Consider the following 20,777-nt stretch of genomic DNA (forward strand, 5'->3'; position numbering starts at 1 on the left):
GCGGTAAACCCAAGAATCAAAGTCCTCATTTTTTACAATCTTAGGGGGAGGACCGGCATGATTCAAATGAGTGGAAGGAACCGGTCCACCATAAACAAGTGGTGGTTCCACATGAGCAAAGATGCCGGTGCCATTCTTACCACTAGAAGAAGGAGCCTTTTCACTACTAGCTTCCCCCTTATCGGAGGTAGCATCCGTCACCTTGTCGGTGGGATTACCCACTTTCAATGGTGCGGTGGATAGTTTAAGCCCTTCAAGGAATTTAGTAAACATGCTTTCAACCTCGGTCGTCATGGAGGTTTTCAATGTCTCCAAGGCCACATTGAACTCCTCACGAGAGACCGAGGTTCCCCCATCGCCCGTAGACGAGATTGGATTCACACTAGAGTGTTCCTTCACACCGTCTACGGTATCAACCATACTCTTCGGACGGTAAAGTCCTTAATAAAGACACGAAGCTCTGATACCAATTGAAAGGATCGATATGGTTGATTAGAGAGGGGGGTGAATAGGCAACTAACAATTTTTAGCTTTTCTTTAACAATTTAAACTTTGCATCAAAGTAGGTTGTCTAGATATGCAACTAGGTGAGCAACCTATATGATGCAACAAGGATAGGAACACAAGCAAGCAAGAGATATAACACAAATAAGCTTGCACAAGTAAAGGCATGAGATAACCAAGAGTGGAGACGGTGGAGACGAGGATGAGTTACCGAAGTTCCTTCCCTTTGAGGGGAAGTACGTCTCCGTTGGAGCGGTGTGGAGGCACAATGCTCCCCAAGAAGCCACTAGGGCCACCGTATTCTCCTCACGCCCTCATACAATGCGAGATGCCGTGATTCCACTATTTGTGCCCTTGGAGGCGGCGACCGAACCTTTACAAACAAGGTTGGGGCAATCTCCACAACTCAATTGGAGGCTCCCAACGACACCACGAAGCTTCACCACAATGGACTATGGCTCCGCGGTGACCTCAACCGTCTAGGATGCTCAAACACCCAAGAGTAACAAGATTCGCAGGGGATTAGTGGGGGGAATCAAATTTCTCTTGGTGGAAGTGTGGATCAAGGCCTTCTCAACCACTTCTGAGCAAATCAACAAGTTTGATTGGCTAGGGAGTGAGATCGGGCGAAAATGGAGCTTAGAGCAACAATGGAGCTTAGGGTTGGAAGAGATAAGTCAACGGGGAAGAAGGGAACCCCTTTTATAGCGAGGGACAAAGATCCAACCGTTATCCATCTACCAGCCCGCGGCCAGCGGTACTACCGCACCAGGCAAGCGGTACTACCGTGGGGCCATGCGGTACTTCCGCTTGCTGCCAAGCGGTACTACCGCAAGGTCACGCGGTACAACTGTGCAGGCCCGCGGTACTACCGTTGCACCAGCAACAGCTAGGCCAGACCTGTAGCACAAGTGCTGAGGGCGGTACTTCCGCGGGCGCGGTACTACCACTCCCCTTTGCGGTACTACCGCAAGGCAGGAACCCCCTAGCCTGGGAAGAGTGTGGATAAGGATCCGTGCCTACTTCCGCTGAAAAACGGAAGAAGCAAAAATCCGACACAGTACTACCGCAGAGGGGCGGTACTACCGCCTGACAGCTGAGCATGGTACTACCGTGGAAGGAAACCGGTACTACCGTGGTAGGCGCGGATGTAAAAAATTACATCCGCCCCTACTACCGCGGGGGAGCGGTACTAGCCTGGTGGGCCACGGTAGTGCAGCTCCAAGGGAGCGGTACTACCGTGGGCACCTGCGGTACTACCGCGCCGCAGCACGGTACTACCGCTGGTGCCTACGGTACTCCCGCTCACCTGGGAGCAGTACTACCGCGAGCCAACACAGCAGCCAGAAACAAGGTGACGAGATAACAACGGAGGAAGCTCCAAGGTGCAAGGGAAAGGAGGGGACAAGGAAGAAATGTGTACGTGATGATTCCACCCAAACCTTTCCGACGTGGACCCCCTTTTAATAGTACGGCTTTCCTACGACTCAAATCCACCAAAAAGAAACGTAGAAAAGACGTCGTCTTCAACAGTCTTCGAGGGGCACCCAACCGTCTTGTGCCTAGCGATGAAACGTCTGGGATACTCAAGGCATACGATTAGTCTGTAAACGCATTGTCATCAATCACCAAAACACCTTAGGGATAAATATGCCCTTACAGGGGGGCACCGCACACGGCTGGAATAGATCAATAGATCAACTTGTGTGTCTAGAGGTTCCCCCCTGCCCTCGTATATAAAGGAGCAAGGAGGGAGGCCGGCCGGCCCTCTATGGCGCACCAGGAGGAGGAATCCTCCTCCTAGTATGAGTAGGATTCCCTCTTTCCTACTCATACTAGGAGGGGGAAAGGAAGGGGGAAAGGGAGAAGGAAAAGGGGGAGCCGCCCCCCTCTCCTAGTCCAATTCAGACCAGAGGGGGAGGGGCGCGCGACCTGCCCTAGGCTAGCCCTCTCTCTCTCCACTAAGGCCCATAAGGCCCACTATTTCTCCGGGGGGGGGGGGGGTTCCGGTAACCCTCCGACACTTCGGTTTTCTCCGAAACCACCCGGAACACTTCCGGTGTCCGAACATAGTCATCCAATATATCGATCTTTACGTCTCGACCATTTCGAGACTCCTCATCATGTCCGTGATCATATCCGGGACTCCGAACTACCTTCGGTACATCAAAACACAAAAACTCATACTACCGATCGTCACCAAACTTTAAGCGTGCGGACCCTACGGGTTCGAGAATTATGTAGACATGACCGAGACACGTCTCCGGTCAATAACCTATAGCGGAACCTGGATGTTCATATTGGCTCCCACATATTCTACGAAGATCTTTATCGGTCAAAACCGCATAACAACATACGTTGTTCCCTTTGTCATCGGTATGTTACTTGCCCGAGATTCGATCGTCGGTATCTCAATACCTAGTTCAATCTTGTTACCGGCAAGTCTCTTTACTCGTTCCGTAATATATCACCCTACAACTAACTCATTAGTTACAATGCTTGCAAGGTTTATAGTGATGTGCATTACCGAGTGGGCCCAGAGATACCTCTCCGACAATCGGAGTGACAAATCATAATCTTGATTTATGCCAACTTAACAAGTACCATCAGAGACACCCGTAGAGCACCTTTATAATCACCCAGTTACGTTGTGACGTTTGGTAGCACACAAAGTGTTCCTCCGGTGATCGGAAGTTGCATAATCTCATAGTCATAGGAACATGTATAAGTCATGAAGAAAGCAATAGCAGAAAACTAAACGGTCAAGTGATAAGCTAACAGAATGGGTCAAGTCAATCACATCATTCTCCTAATAATGTGATCCCATTAATCAAATGACAACTCATGTCTATGGTTAGGAAACATAACCATCTTTGATTAACGAGCTAGTCAAGTAGAGGCATACTAGTGACACTCTGTTTGTCTATGTATTCACACATGTATCAAGTTTCCGGTTAATACAATTCTAGCATGAATAATAAGCATTTATCATGATATGAGGAAATAAATAATAACTTTATTATTGTCTATTGGGCATATTTCCTTCACGATTTGTCATGAAAAAGTGTTTGGTTTGACATGCCTAAAAATCGGACATTGGCTGGATATTCGGATTCAAAATTTTTTACTGACCTGGTGAGATGTTTTAAGAAAAAGAGCCCTGGTGAGATTTACCAAGGACTCAATCTTTGATGCCGGTTGGTACGGCTCCAAGGTTCGCTGCCGTGCCACAGACCCATGCTGACCGGACGAATTGCCCCGTCGTCTCTTGTAGCGACGGGCATCCAACAAGACCGACCGAATCGCGATGGAGACCTGGGTCCGCGCCGCCGTGGAGGCCATCCACTCGTCTCGAGCCCAAGCCGTCATCTATCTCGCCGGCGGCGCCTCCCAGGTACCGCCCTCTTCTCGGCAGCTCTACTGTAAATTTGTACTCGCCAGATTCCCAACTGTTGGACACCTCGACCGCCGCAGGCGCTCGGTTGGCTCCTGTCCGTGCCCGGCGCTTCTGGCAGCGTCCTCGAGGTCGTCGTGCCCTACTCCAGGGCCTCCATGGCGCAGCTGCTCGGCAAGGTAAACGCACCCGCATACTCTCGAACTCGAACTCCTTTGAACTTTTCTAGGCACTCATCTGACTGACTGACTGACTGACCGACCATGCTTTGGTTTCCAGTTGCCCCTGCAATTCACAAGCAAGCAGGCCGCGGAGGACATGGCACTGGCCGCGTTCAACCGTGCCCTGAAGCTTTCTGGGCCAGGTCTGTGCCTCTGTGGGTGTCTGTCTTCTCTAACTTCATAACGCTCGATCTGTGGATCATTCTGCATACGAGCTTACAGTTTGCACACGACATAATCTGTGTTTGCTATGAATTTAAGTAATTGGGTGAGAATACTCTCAGGTCTACAAGTAATGGGTGTTGGATTTACTGGGTCACTCGCTAGCGCACGCCCAAAACATGGTGACCACAGGTATGCCTCGCTAACTCCCCTATACAGTAGCAATAATTTGAGGAACAAAGAAACCACCAAAGCTTTTACAGTTATCCCTTTAGTGGTTCTACTTCTCGGTAATGTTTACAGCACCTAACCCAAAGCTTATCAGTCATTAGAGTTAGTTTTCTTTTGCGAGAAGTTATTAGAGTTAGCTAGTTAACTGAGTACAAGTTAACCTGTTATTGACACGAATGCACTTCTTGCTTACAATTTTTTTTAATGTGCCTATGTCATTTAGAGCTTTATTGCTCTAGTTTCTATGGCATAGGAGCCTGCATACATGATGTATTACACAAAATTCCCAGCTTTTGGAGTGTCAGGGCATCTAAGTTTGTTAAGTCTGCGTCTTTCTGCTCTATATGATATTTGACACTCATGTTCAAATAGGTTTTATGTGTCAACGCGCACACAAAATTGCCTCAGGACATCACATGTAACATTGTCGAAGGTACTACCAAAACTCTTTACTCTTAACAAAGCATTTCTCCTGGAGTCAATGTCATGATTATGCTCTGTTTCTGGGCAATTTTTGCATCCTGGCATTTACAGTACTTTTTTGAGAAAAACTTCTATAGCATTTTTATGTAGGGTTTACGGAGCAGAGAGGAAGAAGACAAGGTCTCAAGCTGTTTTGTGCTTAAGGTTTGTTATATATACTAGGTCTCACTGGTAACAGTTGATTGGGCATCAGATTAGCGAATAGGAGCAACCAATCCTGAGAGTGTGATCATCGTGTCAGGACCAACAGTACTTTTCCTTAAACGATATTCCCAGTTAGCTCTCCCTTATAAAAATCTACTGCGCTCCAGGCAATCGCAGATGCATGCAGAATTTCTGCAACCATTCAGTCAGACGTTCAAGAACCTGAAATTCCAAAAGAAAGTGTGGAACAATTTGATGAAGACCAAGAGCTCCAGCAAGTTATTGATGGTCAAGTCTGCATGAAAGTTTACCACTTTGCTGGTATACCCTGACACTCAAAATTGCTCTCTTTTTCGTACTAGAATTGTTTCATTTTCATTCTTAATCATATTATTATTCGTCATTTGTAGATCCAACGGAAAAGAACTTCGACAGGAAACTAATTCTACCTGGTTCATTCAATCCCTTGCATGATGGCCACCTTAGGTTGTTAGAAGTTGCATCAAGGTGAGATGTAATCAAATCAAACATTTGCACAGCTGGATTATGTCATTCTAAAAATTGGCAAGGCGAAATATATCAAAATTATACAAAGTAATGTGTAAAATTTTCTCTGCTAAATTGGAAGGTGAGATAAAATGAAATTAACTATTTGTACAATTGAATTTTGTCATCCTAAAATTTATCAAGGTAAAAATATATAAAAATGGGTACGGAGTAATGTGGTGTAAAATGTACTCTGTTAAGCTGGAATGTTTTTTACAGTGGTGACTTAATGGAAAACTGATAATGCAATAGCGTTTCAATATAGCTGTTTGTGTAGCAAATATCTACATCATTTTATTAAAACCTTTCACTTGTTGAAGCCCACAAACAGTAATGGACCTTTTATTTTCATGAATCTGCTCATTGCAGCATGTGTGATGATGGGTTTCCGTGCTTTGAGATATCAGCAATAAATGCGGACAAACCCCCCCTGTCTATTGCAGAAATTAAGCGCCGTGTCGAGCAATTCAGAAAAGCAGGTATGCATATGACTAACTGCTGCGGTGCAAAATATTACAGTCGTACTTGGATTTTCTTACAAACTATTTATCACGTGGCCTACCCTCTATTTTGCTATTTTCCTGGTGCTCTTATTCGATTGCTATGCCAATCTAATAAATGTGCTTTAGTTTGAGGTTACAGAGATATATAATTTTGTATTAACTCGTGTAGTCATCTTTGCTGATATATCGTTTAGCAGTGATTCTGGGACACAGATGTGTCCAGACATGTTCCTTACTCCGTTTCACCAATCACCATCTACTACCTCTGTTTCTTTGGCTTTATGTGGCAAGATAAAACTATGTTTATCTGTAAGGGAAAACTCATCCAATTAATCAGTGATTATGCGAGTCTTTGATTCTTTCTGATGCAGGGAAGAATGTGATCATATCTAACCAACCATACTTTTATAAGAAAGCAGAACTTTTCCCAGGCAGTGCTTTTATAATTGGTGCAGACACTGCAGCTAGGCTTGTAAATGTAAGTTTGCTTGAGTTGACCGTTAAATTACAGATTAGTTAGTTTGCTTTCTGAGATTAGCTTAACAACTGTTCCCTTTTTCATTAAATATAATTAATAATGAAATGCTTTGTGGCATTCTTCTAAATGAAAAGGCAGTGCTCCTGCCGGTTCCTCAGATTTTTTGTATACATAATTAATAATGAAATGCTTTGTGGCATTCTTTTAGTTTCTTATCAGCTTATGCTTACTTCCGAATATGAAGTGTGATATGCCATTTAGTCATGTGAAAGAAAAACCCAGCGTCTACTGACATGGTTAAGTGAAAAAAAAACTGCTCAACTCGGCATTTACAGTATTGAGCTCTATTAAGCCCAGATTGCATTTCTGCATTGGTTTCTATGAATGGACACACCCCCACCAAAAACATGTTAGTAAAATGATATATCCAATTCCAAAAGGAAGCCTTTTCCTATGCAAGCAAATCTTTTCAGCTAGGCACCTAGCATCAGTGCAGCATTTAGTATAATCGTAAAAAGTGAAATTTCATGTGCAGCTGATTTAGATGCCATTATTGTAAGTTATAAACATAAACTGATTTGTTATTCAGGATATATTTGGCTGAATCATATAATTCTCGAATTCAGTTATTGAATGCTATCTTAGAATGGATGTTCGACAATTGAGTGTTTTATTTTTCAAACTAAATGAAGTTTACTCATGGCAGCCTAAGTATTATGGAGGTGACTACAACAGAATGCTGGAGATTCTTCTTGAATGTAAAAGCACTGGCACAACATTTCTGGTTGGTGGTCGAGAGATTGAAGGAGTATTCAAGGTATGAAATGGCCTTGATGTTTTGTTTTACATGCACTGAAATTCTTTGTCTGCTCATGTACTTCACTATTTGTTTTGAAGGTCCTTGAAGAATTAAATATTCCAACAGAGTTGAAGGACATGTTTATCTCTATACCAGAGGAGAAGTTCCGCATAGACATTTCATCTACTGAATTAAGAAAAAAACAAGGGCTCTGATGTCTCGAACACTTGGTCCTATCCTACACCAGATTCAAGATGTTTTTCTCTTGGGCGAAGCTTTGCAAATAGTCATGGCAGTGTTTGATTTCATAGTTTTGCCATGCAAATAATAACTGTTATGTTTGTATTAGTAAAGGCAAAAACACATTCCATTAGTACTACAGATGTCAGAAGGCGATGGTAGCCCTGTTATTTTTTTCTTGAAAGCCATGTAATCTTTCTGTTTGTCTTTTTGGGTATGCTGTTATTGGACACTTTTCATGTGTCATACATGTACAGACTCATCGGTGTCACAGTGGATACTGTTTTTGAGATTATAGCATCAGAGGTATTTCACATAGATTGCTTCGCTGATGGAGTATGCTTGTATACATTAATAGGTACCGTACATCTGGATGCTAGCAGTCAGGTCTGAACTCAACTGGTGTTTCATCAACTTCGCCTATCTGGGACTTGGTTCGTGCAATCATATTTTCTTATAGCAGGTTCATTTTTCTTGAAATCTACTCCAGGATCTTGGTTGGAATTATTATTATGTCCTGACAGCTTCATGGAGTTTATTTTATCTGAACTTCGTCTTGACAGGGCCTCTTGGTATTTTGTTGAGCAAATTGGAATCAACCTTCTCATAGAACTTCTTGATGTCTTGGCCACCCCTTGCAACGAGATGGTCCACTTCTGTCTCGTAATGTTGGTACAACACTGGCAAAGTGTGGGCACACAAGAATCCTGTGAAAGTAAGAAACACATACTACTTGTTATACTATTTAGAAATTTCAGTTTTACATTTTTCTGTGAGACTGCATTAGTTTATGTGTTCTCCTAGCATCCTTTCTGTAGTTACTAGTTAGTTCCACCTTCTGTATTTGGTTTTCTTGAACGTTACTATTTCTGTTCTACTTACCAAGGTAGAGTAGGCTTGTGAAGCTGCAAGAACCTCCAATCACTGACAATAACAGCAGGGATCCTACCACCTTATAACAATAGTAACAATTTGAATGTCAGTACAAGTTTAAGTTGAAGAGCAATAGCAAAATAACGTTGTGAACTATATTGGCTAAACGTTGATTTGAGTGGCGTGTCATGTCTAATCTGGTTGATTCAGATCTCTTAAGTGTTTCTGTATTAATCCATAATGTCGATCTGGAACAAGACTTGTCACATGGTTTGTCTTTTCTTGACGAAGATAGCAAATAAGAGAATTTCGTACCATGAGAAATTTCTTCAGATCCTTTCCACATGCGATATCATAAAGAAGAGATGCAGCATATTCCAGTTTGTGGTGAATGGTCAAGGCCATTTCTCTGAAGGCGTGTTCGGAGATGACGACTTGTGGTATCCTTGGCGGGGCCCTGCGATTTGAAATTGGTCAGCCGACCTTTTGAAATTCTTTAAAGCTAAATACTGGGACAATTACTCAAAAAATAAATAAACACTGGGATATCTCCTCTCCGTGGAAAGAAAGGAAGCCATGCCTGTCGAAGAGCTGCGCAGCATTTGACGCAATGAAGATGGCAAGCATTGCGAAGATGGCGATCTGGCAAAGGAGCGGAACTGCATTGTATTCAACCACGTCCAACAGGAACCATGTCAACGTGGCCCCAGCGAGAACCCCAGCAGACACGTTCCTGTTCTTCCACAGCAGAACGTCCGCAGCTGCAACCAAAGCCCAACATCGGTGTCCATAACTACGTCGGCTTGGGGAGAAACTATGGTGATGCAGATAGTGTAGGGTAATTGCTTACAAACAGAACAAGAATGGCGCACCTTTCCCTCCCCCCAGGATCCGGTGGATCGACTTGTGCCTGTGGAATGGCCCTGCGACGTGCGGTCCGTGGTCAGGATTGCTGGGAAAATGTGGCGGCATGACTTCACGCGTTTGGGATGTTCACCTGATTGATTTGTTAGATGTCTGATCTGTTTAGTTGCAGAAATTGCGTCTTTATAGGCACCTAAATGCTAGTATGAGCTCTAAAGGGTAAGCCTATGTTGACAAGGAAAGGATAGCTTGGCCTGTAGGAGGATGAGCAATTGAGGGAGGGGAATAAACGGGTGCAGGGCAAGGGTTTCCTTCAACCAGATGTTTTCTTCGTCAGAGCCCAGACTGAAGCAAGTTTAGCTGTTTGCCAGTAGTTTATGCCAGAAGCTTGCCGGAACTGCATCTTGATGCTCTGTGAACATCAATGGGGTTCTGACCGTGACACGCATCAATGTGAACTTGCGACGCACCCCAGCGTTTCTGCACTCGCCGTCTCCTACTCAAGTGTGAGAGCTTTTGTGACCCGGTGATGAAGATGCCGTCTTTCTTACTCCGCATTTCTGACGGCGCTCTCGTCCCAGCAGCCTCCTTATTCCAGAAACAACTATCGCCATTTCGCCATTGCTCAATGTTAGAAAATCTGTTCAACAAGGCACTTTTATCGGTGTGCTCCACGGTCACCCCACTTCAATTAACAAACGTAATCTGCACAGCAAACCTTGGACATGTCTCGCTAAGCAGCAGCAGCAGCGTGCTTCACGCGACCCGAGCTCTGAAGCAGTGCCGGAGCCCCAAGCACTCATTGGAATGCCCGTGCTCCACCGTTTACGCAACCGTGCAATGCAAAAGCTTTACGAAGTTTTAGCGGCACTGTTCCAGATAGAGCATGGCGCGGGTGCCGGGTGCGCTGTTCTCTTGCTACAAATAGTATGCCAACCCTCTCTTGTGCTCCCAAAACCACCAGACAGAGTAATCCTTCACTGAGAAGCCATGAAGCCCTGCACGGTGCTGTTCCTCGTAGCCGTGCTCACCGCGTCGGGCGCGGTGCGCGGGGCGTCCATTGCAGCGCGCTCGGAGTGCGACCCATGGGCGCTGCGGCCGTGCGCCCCGGTGATCCTCTGGAGCGCGCCCCCGTCCAGCGCGTGCTGCGCCAGGCTCCGGGAGCAGAGGCGGTGCCTGTGCAGGTACGCCAGGAACCCCGACCTGGGCAGATACATCAACTCCCAGAACAGCAAGGAGGTCGCGGCTGCGTGTCGCGTGCGGGTTCCTATGTGCTAGGCTAGCTAGGAATACACGCGCGGCGCGGTTGTGTGAGCGCCGTGCTATTATGCTGTGTTCGTCTTGGCCGTCTCCATTTCTGACATGCTAGCTATTAGCAGTGCTTTGTGTGTCATTGCCATCAAATGTGCCTGTGGTGTTGATGATCGTGTCTTATTGTTTGGTTTGTTTGTTTTCAACATATGATTGCACCAACAAGTTATCTGGCACTAAAACCAGTCCTATACTGACAATAACGAAATGAAGTGCTCATGCTACTCCCCTGAAACCAACACTACACAAATCCAAAAGCAGGTGCATTTCCCTGAACATTGTTTACAACCATGTCTTCTAGTACGCTTCAGGAGGTTCTTCTTGGCAATTCCAGGTCCGCGCTGCTACCCTCCAGCATCTCGACGACTCCGCTCATCGACGGGCGACTCGCAGGCGCGGTCTGCGTGCACCACAGCCCGACTATGATCATCTTCCTCACAAGCTCTCTGGTGTCGCCATTGACGTCCGAAACACTGTTGCAGAACTCATCCAGGTGCTCGTAGAGCCACTGGGCGAAATACTTGCTGGTGGTGTCAGCACCAACCCTGACGTGTCTCTTTGCCCTGACCATCTCCAGGACCATCACGCCATAGCTGTACACGTCGGACTTGTTAGTGACCGGCCCGAATCTCCTGGACACCACCTCAGGTGCGTGGTAGCCATCTCTCTCCCTCGCACCGCGAGTAGATGCTTCGCATAGGTTTGCTACACCAACATCGGATATCTTTGGGCATAGCTCCTGATCCAGCAGAATGTTCCGGGGTTTGATGCTGATGTTCATGCCGTTAGCACCGTCATCGCCATGGAGATAGTCGAGACCTCGCGCCACGCCCATGGCAATGTCGAACAGTTTCTCCCAGTACAGCCATAGCGAGTAGTTCTCCTCCACGGAGTCATAGCTGCTGAGAGCATAGCTTTCCAGGGAGCCATTGGGCATGTACTCGTATATCAGAGCCCTCGTCGGCCCCTGCAAGCAAAACCCCAGCAGAGGAGCGACGTTGTCGTGAGATATTGCGCCGATGCTCTCGACCTCCTTCAAGAAGTCCTTGTCGCCTCCTTTACAGTTCTTCAGCACCTTCACTGTGATCTGCCGTGCGTCGCGGAGGTTGCCTCTGTAGACATCGCCATGGCTGCCTTGGCCCATCCTGTGAGCAAAGGTCCTTGTCATCCTTTCCACTTCGGAATAGGTGTATCTTTTTGGATGATGAGCTCCCAGTTTTGGTTCAGATGGCTCTTTGCTTGGAGGGGTGGTCGATCCCTCCACAGGAGGCGACAAGCCGCGGTATTTCTTATGGCAGATGAAACAAGTGGTAAGAAGCAGGAGCAGCAGGAAGATGCCACCAATGACTCCTACTATTATATCTGTATAAACAATAGGGGGTTTAAAATGCAATGCATTGAAATGAAATGGCAAGGAAATCACCAACTTCCAAACTCTTGAGCTAGTCTATGTATGTACTGTCACTCTATGGAGTAAGGAAACATAGTCAGAAAAAAAAGTAACCACTTACATATTCTCTTTTTGTAATCTGAGGATGCGCCGTTCCCTGTAATTTTGTCAAACAAAATATTAGCTTATACTAAAATTTAGAATAAACGACGGCAAAACAATTCTCAATTGAAAAAAATTGTTATCAGGTCGCTGTAAGCCTGAAAGCAGAAGGTACTACCTGTGTTTTTGTTCCGGTTCTGCAAGTTGCTCTGCAGCTTCACACTAAAACCAGAGACCTTGTCGTAGGAGCGGCTCCACAGCATGACCCCGCCGTAATTGGGCGCGCTTTCGACCATCGGCAGCACCTGCGACACGAGCGTGTCCGCGTCGACGAACCCGCTGCCGGCAGCATCCAGCGACGCCGGCAGGCCGAGGTACACGAACGCCGACGGCAGAGCCGCCGTCCACTGCCCCCACGCGCTCTGGAGCGTGCCCGCGTCCCCGCGCGCGAACTGGCACGGCGGGTTGTTGTAGAACTGCACCCACACGCGGTCGAACAGCCCCGTGGCGAGCGCGGTCTTGAGGGACGCGTCCGGGAACGGGCACTGCGGCGCCGCGGTGAGCATGTACTTCTTGCCGCCGGTGTCGCCCTTGTACAGCGACGTCAGGCTCCTGGCGAGGTCGTCGTAGTACAGCGACGGGGCCTCTATGTCGAAGTCGACGCCGTCCAGCACCGCGTCGCCGAGCGGGCGGGGCGCGGCGGTGCCGCCCAGGAAGTTGTCCCATAGGTAGGTGGCCACGGCCTGCGCGTCGGAGGGCGAGGACAGGTTGTACCCGAGCGCGCCGCCGCCCATGCTGAGCAGCACCTTCACGCCGGCGGACTGGCATGACGCGATGTCGGCGGCAAGGGTCGCGCACGACCCCGAGGGTGGGTCGCAGTGGTCTGCGAGGTTGAGGACCGGAGCACGGCCGGCGCCGAAGATGGAGAGGAACGCGAGGTTGACGTAAGCGTAGAGTCCCGTGCTGCATGTGTCCCTGAGCGTGCCCTCGGTGGCGTTCTGACCCCAGTAGACGGCGATGTTGGCGGTGTCCGCCGCCGCCGCCGCGGCGAGGGCGGACGCCGCAAAGAGCAAGATCGTGAGAATGCCGGGCTTGCCGGGCATTGTTAAAGTCTTAAAGATGGCGAATGTCTTTTGTGGCGTGTGCGGTGTGCTTATATATACGACATATATCCAACAAGCATACGTGGAAGGAATGGTGTTGTTATTTTCTGGGATAAAGAACCGGGATGCTGCAAATGACAGGATTGTCGTGTTATCTCCTGTGCATGGAGTAATCAGGAGACCAGCGGACATATGGAAGCCGCTCTGTTTGTCCCAATCGCAGCGGACATATGAAGTATTCAAACCGTTTACAGATTTATGCAACACTGGAGCAAGTGTGCAAGAGCAATATAAACCCTGTCAACTCAAGAGCACTTTTGGTGGCAGTTCGAGGCCGGTTGTGCTCCCCTCAAGCATCTCGACGACTCTAGTCATTGTTGGACGATCTGTAGAACTTAACTGAATGCACCACAGCCCAACCACTATCATCTTCCTCACAACCTCGGTGATCTCTCCATTAATCTCAGAAGCACTGATACAGTATTCATCCAAGTGTTCATAAATCCATTGTGGGAAATATTGGCTGCTAGATTCAGTGTTTGGACTGATATTCTTGTCCCTTGCCCCAACCATCTCAAGAACCATCATTCCATAGCTGTACACATCAGACTTGCTACTTACTGCTCCAAATTGCTTGGAATAAACCTCCGGGGCAATATAGCCTATTGTTCCTCTTGCACCACCAATGGAGATGACACTTTCTTTATTGAGGCACAGCTTGGCCAGTCCGAAATCGGAGATCTTTGGACAGAAGTTTTGGTCCAATAGAATGTTATGGGGTTTGATATCAAAATGCACAATGCGAGTATTGCATCCTCTGTGCAGATATTCAAGTCCTCGAGCAATTCCCACTGCTATTTCAAATAATTTCTCCCAACCTAAAGTATTTCTACCTTCGGAGCCATCTTTAAAACCATACCTTTCAAGTGAACCATTAGGCATATAGTCATAAATTAGTGCCCTTTTGGTTCCTTCCAAGCAAAATCCTAAGAGAGTAACAACGTTGACATGAGAAGTTCTACTAATGCTAGCTAACTCATTGATGAAATCCTCGCCATCAGTCTTGAAGTCCTTTAGCATCTTGACTGCTATCTGACGACCATCAGAGAGGTCGCCTCTGTAAACAGCACCAAACCCACCTTGACCTAGCTTTTCAGCAAAAGATCTCGTCATTCTTTTCACTTGTGCGTAAGCGTATCTTTTCGGATGGACCGTTCCATTCTTTTGTAGGTAGGACTCAATCCTGGCTGTTTCCTTTGATTTTCTTTTGCATCCGTACTTCTTGTAGCCCAACCAGAATGCAAAGAAGAGTAGACATAGCATAGGTATGCTCGAGCTGACTGCTATTATATCTGCGCAGAAAATTTGGAGGGAGAAAGGCATCAAAAGGGGAACCCACTTACACGATCTTCCAGTTAACAACTGGTTTATTTGCATTTTGTTTACTGCATCACAGTAGAGGCATGAAATCAGTGCAACTATAGAAGAACACAATATCTAGTGTCACGCAGTACAGAGAACCTCGAGTTATTGAAGGCCATTGTTGACAAACCTACTGTATTGTATATTCTAAAAGGCTAGCTATATTATATTTGCATCATAAACTCTGAATTAGCCTGCATGTCATGAACTAGTGCCACTTTTCAGATAAACCGGACACGGTTGCTAAGTACATACTCCCTCGGTTCCAAAATATATGACCCAACTTCGTACTATAGTAGTACCAAGTTGGGTCATCTATTTTGGAACGGAGGGAGTACATATGGAGCAGAGTTTGTTACAGATGCAATATGCAAAACAATTTATCATGTGGTTGAGAGATATTTCTTACATATTCTCGTTGTTTTCTTCGAGTATTGACGACCTGCAAAATTTGAACATGAGTGCCTATGAGTAGATGGAAGATGCATTTATTCACAAAATATAAACTTTACACTTCACAACTGATACAACAATTAGTTTATCATACAAATTTAAAAGGAAGGTAACATTAGTAATTTTATTGCAGGAACAACTAGTCCTCATTTCCCAAGAATAAAAGTGATCATCATTTCTATGTACAAACTTTGACAGAGATAGTTTTAACATTTCCATGTAACAGTCATTTCTTTAGTTTCTTAAAGAAAGAAAAATCATCACTTGAAGTTGATCTTACTTCCTAGCCATAAAATCTGGACCTATTGAAGTCTCTTAGCAATTTTAGGATCAATGGTGATGGATTTGTTTGAGATCAAAATGGTGTAACTGTTAATTGTCCACATACCACATGTCCTCTGTATTTCAGTGCAGATACTCATGTCAATGTGTAAGTGAATATTGCCAAGTGACGAAAATGATTTACTCCCTCGGTCCCTACGATCCACATTAATTGACTCAGCCTTTATTCAATATTGTATAAAGGTTGTACAGAGGCTGCGTCAATTAATTTGGATCGGAGGCAGTAATTATTTTTGCACATGAGAAAATGGCGATGATGCACTTTTGATTTTGTTCTCAGTACTAATCATCCAAAAACGATCAGGACTAAGTTCACAATGCAATGCAGACCTAGACGCATCATTCATATCGATAAGTCATGCCCAAAGACAATTAGAGCAACTCTAATCCATCCCCAATAATTTCGTGAACTCCCCAAAAAAAACTGCAATTTTCGGGAGTTAAGCCCATCTAACCCATCCCAAACAGATGTCTAAATCCCAAAATATTTTTGGGAGCTCCCAAAACACACCCTTCCCGAGGCTGATGCCGAGGAGGAGGCTCTAAACGCCACCATTGGTGCCTCTGTAGCCGAGGCTGGCGCCAGGTCCGTTGGAGAGAGGTTGAGGAGGCCCATCGGTGACCACATGTGTACTATTTATAATCAGTTTGATCAGTGAAATATATTTCCTCCATTTCAAAATACTTAAAGTTCTAGGTTTATCTTAACTCAAACATCTTTAAGTTTGATCAAGTCTATTGAAAAATACAGCAACATCTACAACATCAAATTAGTTCCATTAGATACATCACAAAATAAATTTTCCTACTATATATTTATATGATCTTCAGCGCAAGGAAGACTATGTGAGCATGGTGTTAGAGTCAAATCCATTTAATATCCAATTCAGGCGAGCTCTCGTAGGGGGTAAATGGACTGCGTGGGTGCATTTAGTTAGACGGTTGATACATATTAACCTTGTGGGTTTTGCACGGTCAAATCTATGTATATGGATTTAATCGACTCTGGACCAGTTATTTTGGAGGATTACTTCAAAATTAATTGCAGGCTCTCTTACACCTGACGAAACAAGTTGGCCCGAGAGAGAATGCCAAATACACCTAGACGGCAACTTCTGCAAAGGAAAAGCTTCAGATTCAGAGAACTTACGGGATTTACTGCAAGTATCATCGGAGTGTACTAGGCCGTCAGGGCACAAGCAGCCGATGAAATCGCCGGTCCGACTGTGACCGCACTGTCCCTTGGAATTGGATCCCTCGCACTGGATACATGCCGGGTCCTTTGCGCTCTCGTTCCATCCCAGCTGGAATTCCTGACGAAGAAGATTGGCATATCCACTCCCGTTTGTCCATCCATGGTCAGTAAAGTTGATCTCGCCGTATTTGTGCACAGGCAATTGTATGATTTGGTTGCACGCTTGCACCCAGTTGCCGGCGGGCACTGCATCATCCGGAAGCACGAACGATAGCCCAGGACCAGGACCATCTTCAAAGCTTTGGCAGCTGATCGGGTAGATGCTACTCGGTCGGTAGAAGGTAGAGTTGAAGGTGCAGCCGATGAAGAAGATGAGGTAATCGACCGTGCTGTCAGGAAAGTACAGCGGCGATCCCTCTTGAAAAGTGACGTTGCGGCCGATTCTTGGTCTCGGGCAGGGGTTGAGGTCGTCGTCGACGTTCGGGTCGGCTAGAGAGACGGTTGCGAGCGCGCCGTCGATGCCCTTGACCGTGTAGTTGGCGGTGCCGCTAAGCTGCAGGATGGGCTTGTCGTCGTCGCAGAGGATCCCCAGGCCAGGGTATCCGCAGTAGGAGTTGTTGTTGCCCTTGATATCTTTTGTCTTCCCGACGAGATAGAACGGGTAGCTGATCCTCACGTCCCCGCATGTGTAAGTTTGATTCAGGCACATGGAGGGGTCGTAAGCCCCATCATCGGATGAATCGCCATGGGAGGCGGCGACCCAGAGGAGGAGAAGCAGCAGCAGCCGGTGGCATATCAAGAGAGGCATGGCTATGGGCTAATGGAGTTAGGCGAACGAGGGCCTCTTTTTTTCTTCCCCTCTGGTTTGGTGGCTGTCTGCACCGGGCCGTTTGTTTCTTGCCGCTGCTCCTCCTCCGCGTTTATAAGTGGCGGAGGCCTTGCGAGTTTCTCCGGCGGCTGGCTGGCTTGGAAGGCCCCTCTTGCTCAAACCTTTGACCAGTCCGGTCTCGCGCACACATAACGCGAGTGTGCCACGCAAGTCGTCTGCTGTACTGCTACCTCCCGTCGTTGTTCCGTGGAGACTGGTGTGGTATACTTTATTCAGTTTATTGGCCCAGCCGCGTCGAAGAAAGGCTTCTAGCTAGTCGCCGATGTACACTTTTGTCTTCCACAGCAGGTTTTTTAAATTTGGGAATCGCTAAGTTCTCTTAATAGTCTCTGTAAAAACAGTGCACCTGGTGTTGGTGGTGATCCAAGCTGGATCCCTCCCAGCTACAAAAAGAACAGCACATCTAGACGTACCATATCTAGGTGTATTTAGATGTGCCGTAGCCAAACTCAAGAAAGAATAAGGACCACGTCAAAACTCTTCCGAAGACCTACTGCAGATGAAGGTACTACGTGTTTGTCTAACATAAGAGCATCTCGAGCCGCCCCTCCAGACCATTTTCTTTGCACCGGTGATGTAAAAGGAGAAAAAACGGCCCGGCCGTGCCCCCGAAGCCCCCCCCTCCCTCCCAAGACCTCAAATTAGCGCCGGCAAATCCAGACCAAACACAACGCACTGGCCTCTCTTGAGGGCGCCGGCGGAAGTAACAGCCAATCCTATTCCCCCACTCCTCCTTTTTTCTAACCCACCTAATCACTTTTTGCCCGACGATTGTCTTGGGGGCACCAACGACTGGAAAAACGTACTCGCATTTCATCCGGCAAAAATATTTTGCCTCTTAGGACGTGCTATTTTTGGTCCGGCGATTGTCCTGGGGGCTCCAACGGCTCGAGATGCTTTAACCCGGGAAACTCAAAGAAGAAAAAGAAGAAAAGCTCCACAGGAGGCAGCGGTCCGCCTGATGATAATGAACCCCGCAGTCACGAGCTGGCGCGTTTCGATACATGGTAGGGAACAAGGGGCGTGGAAAAGGTCAGGAACCGTCCTTGTCCACTGACGAAATGGCGAGCAAATATTACCGCTTCTCACGCGCTATTCTGTTTTCGAAACCGACGGACACGCTCTCGGTTTCGTTTTTCGGGCAAGCGCTCCTGAAATGGATTTCCGATTAAATCATATTGGCGTTTGCGACGGGCAAGCAGCAGCAACGCGCGTGCACACACACCGGAGAGGGACGAGACTTGCCTGCTCCCTTCCCATGCTCCCATCCGTGCTCCCGCATACGTGACTTGATTTGATGAGAGCAAAATAAGGCCTGACCCCACCCTCTTAAAATCAGGGGGGGAGATGATTAGATTAGAAAGGAAAAAGAAAAAAAGACAGCCGTAGGATGAAGTGGGAGCATGGATAAGAACATGGAGAGGGAGCAGGCAAGCAGGAGGTTAAGAGTTGCAAATCGCCAAGCAACTGCTTGCTCTAGATAAGAAAGCGCCAAAACGGCATGTCAAATTACTCGTCATTCTTGTATACTCTAGATGAACATGCGTGGGCTCACACAACGGAATTGGGTCTGGCTTCCGGCGAAATGGCAATTGGCAAGCGAGTCATGCTACCATCGGCAGTTTTGTTTTCAAACGGCAATGAAATTGAAGGACCGGTTGTGAAGGACTTACCTGATGATGGAGGGTTTGGATTGCTCTTGCAGATCCCGCCGGAGCACAAGCAAGAAAGGAATTCCTTCTTCTCGCTGTAGGCGCAGCGTCCATAAGATTTCTCGCACAGCTCGCATTGCCGATCCTTGCTCTGCTTCCATTCCAACTCGAAGCCCTGTCCAAGCACGACGCCATATTCCCTCGGCAACACGAGCAGACCACTTCTCACAGCATCTTCCTGGAGTACCGGCGCGATGACCTTCTGCCTACAGTACTCAGCCAGTTCGTGCTCCCGAGAAACGTTGCCTTCCTCAGAGCTGAAGACGAAGGAAAAACCGTCTCCACTGCCTGGAGGCGGACTGAACCCTTTGCAGTTGATCTGGAACTTGTCTAGCGGAGGATCAGGAGCCGGCTGATCGCTCTCCGTGGAGTGGCAGCCGAAGAAGAAGGTGAGCTCCTCCAAGGACTCGGTGTAGTTTAGCCACTCCCTGTCGAATGTCACGTTGTGGGTGACCGTGGGACACTTGCCGCCGCTAATAAAGGCTTCAGTGTCCCTCAGAATGATGGCGTGATTTTTGTAGAAGATGTTCTGGACGATGTAGTTGTGTAACTTGTCTTGGCCGAGTTGAAGGGTTGCGATCGCGGTCTTCCCCTCGCCTTGGCAGAAGATCTTCAAATCGGTGTAGCCGCATGAGTAGGGTGTGTAATCAGGGGTTGCTCCAGTGGCGTTTGACAGATAGAATGGATATGTGATGTCAACGCTGCCACACCTGAACGACTCCGAGCAAATGGAATCATCGTAGGTGCTAGACGGCGGAAGAGGGGAGCCATGGGAGGCGAGGAAGACATGGACGGCGAGGAGGAGGAGGAAGAGCGAGTGTGGTGGTAGGTGAGCCATTGGCGAGAGGAGGAAGACGAATCTGGCTGGCTGTTTTCTGCTCGGTCCTGCACGCCACAGGCTCCGGCGAGCGACGCCGTATTTAAATCGCGGGCGCGACCGGGTCTGGTGGAAATTTTGCTTGGTTGGTGTGCCGCTAGGACTAGCGTGGAGCTGATTCGCGGAAGACCGAAGCAAAGTCGGTCTCCTCGTCTTGGGTCACTTTGCTGTTGAGAGAAAAAGCCAAAATGAATGAATGGATCATGATGGGCTGCCTCCCGCGTCATGCCATGGCTTCACTAGTTGACTTGACCTCCAGCCCGATCGTAGTACTACTTGAGACTTGAGTATGATATTTTTTTTTTATGTGCCTTTCTGCACAAGGCATTTTTGCTACCTACTGAAAACGCGTCAAGCGTGCGTTATTACATTCTCGGATATACTCTCTCCGTTTTTATATGCTCTGCTTATTAGCTTTGGCCTAGGTCAAGTTTTGTAAAGTTTAACCAAGTTCATTGTAAACAACCTAAACTTTCACATTAACAAATATATATCATATGGAATTATATTGGATGATGATTCTAATGGTAAAAATTCTC

General features: G+C 47.1%; 4 protein-coding genes and 1 pseudogene across 6 annotated transcripts; 2 read left to right on the forward strand and 3 right to left on the reverse strand.

The window, feature by feature from the left end:
- The first annotated feature begins 3,696 nt into the window (after positions 1–3,696).
- LOC125543184 (Nucleotidylyl transferase superfamily protein) lies at positions 3,697–7,953 on the forward strand. Its single transcript, XM_048706438.2, has 12 exons — positions 3,697–3,898; positions 3,979–4,077; positions 4,178–4,262; positions 4,404–4,473; positions 4,885–4,945; positions 5,086–5,139; positions 5,307–5,460; positions 5,550–5,646; positions 6,055–6,164; positions 6,560–6,666; positions 7,373–7,483; positions 7,564–7,953. Exons 1-12 carry the CDS (start codon positions 3,812–3,814, stop codon positions 7,678–7,680), a joined length of 1,152 nt encoding a protein of 383 aa, XP_048562395.1. The 5' UTR covers positions 3,697–3,811; the 3' UTR covers positions 7,681–7,953.
- Positions 7,954–7,973: 20 nt separating this feature from the next.
- LOC125543187 (reticulon-like protein B9) lies at positions 7,974–9,605 on the reverse strand. Its single transcript, XM_048706440.2, has 5 exons — positions 9,451–9,605; positions 9,159–9,339; positions 8,894–9,035; positions 8,588–8,657; positions 7,974–8,412 (listed from the first exon to the last, which is right to left on the reverse strand). The coding sequence occupies exons 1-5, from the start codon at positions 9,548–9,550 to the stop codon at positions 8,246–8,248; spliced, it is 660 nt and encodes a 219-aa protein (XP_048562397.2). The 5' UTR covers positions 9,551–9,605; the 3' UTR covers positions 7,974–8,245.
- An 811-nt stretch (positions 9,606–10,416) lies between these two features.
- On the forward strand, positions 10,417–10,863 carry LOC125543189 (non-specific lipid-transfer protein 2 pseudogene; annotated as a pseudogene).
- Positions 10,864–11,060: 197 nt separating this feature from the next.
- Positions 11,061–13,540, reverse strand: LOC125543183 (uncharacterized). Its single transcript, XM_087547417.1, has 3 exons — positions 12,424–13,540; positions 12,265–12,300; positions 11,061–12,115 (listed from the first exon to the last, which is right to left on the reverse strand). Exons 1-3 carry the CDS (start codon positions 13,538–13,540, stop codon positions 11,061–11,063), a joined length of 2,208 nt encoding a protein of 735 aa, XP_087403543.1.
- LOC125544507 (LEAF RUST 10 DISEASE-RESISTANCE LOCUS RECEPTOR-LIKE PROTEIN KINASE-like 2.1) lies at positions 13,475–20,608 on the reverse strand. Of its 3 annotated transcripts, none has more exons than XM_048708226.2 (3): positions 19,323–20,607; positions 15,180–15,212; positions 13,475–14,700 (listed from the first exon to the last, which is right to left on the reverse strand). In XM_048708226.2, exons 1-3 carry the CDS (start codon positions 20,197–20,199, stop codon positions 13,649–13,651), a joined length of 1,962 nt encoding a protein of 653 aa, XP_048564183.2. In that variant the 5' UTR covers positions 20,200–20,607; the 3' UTR covers positions 13,475–13,648. The 3 variants fall into 3 exon arrangements, with proteins under 3 accessions (XP_048564183.2, XP_087403544.1, XP_087403545.1); XM_087547418.1 differs by lacking the exon at positions 19,323–20,607 and adding an exon at positions 16,716–19,204; XM_087547419.1 differs by lacking the exon at positions 15,180–15,212 and having other exon boundaries at positions 13,511–14,684; positions 19,286–20,608.
- Positions 20,609–20,777: the final 169 nt, after the last annotated feature.

This window comes from Triticum urartu, chromosome 3A (assembly GCF_056163025.1).
Source record: "Triticum urartu cultivar PI428250 chromosome 3A, HENAU_Tu73, whole genome shotgun sequence".
NCBI classification, from domain to species: Eukaryota; Viridiplantae; Streptophyta; class Magnoliopsida; order Poales; family Poaceae; genus Triticum; species Triticum urartu.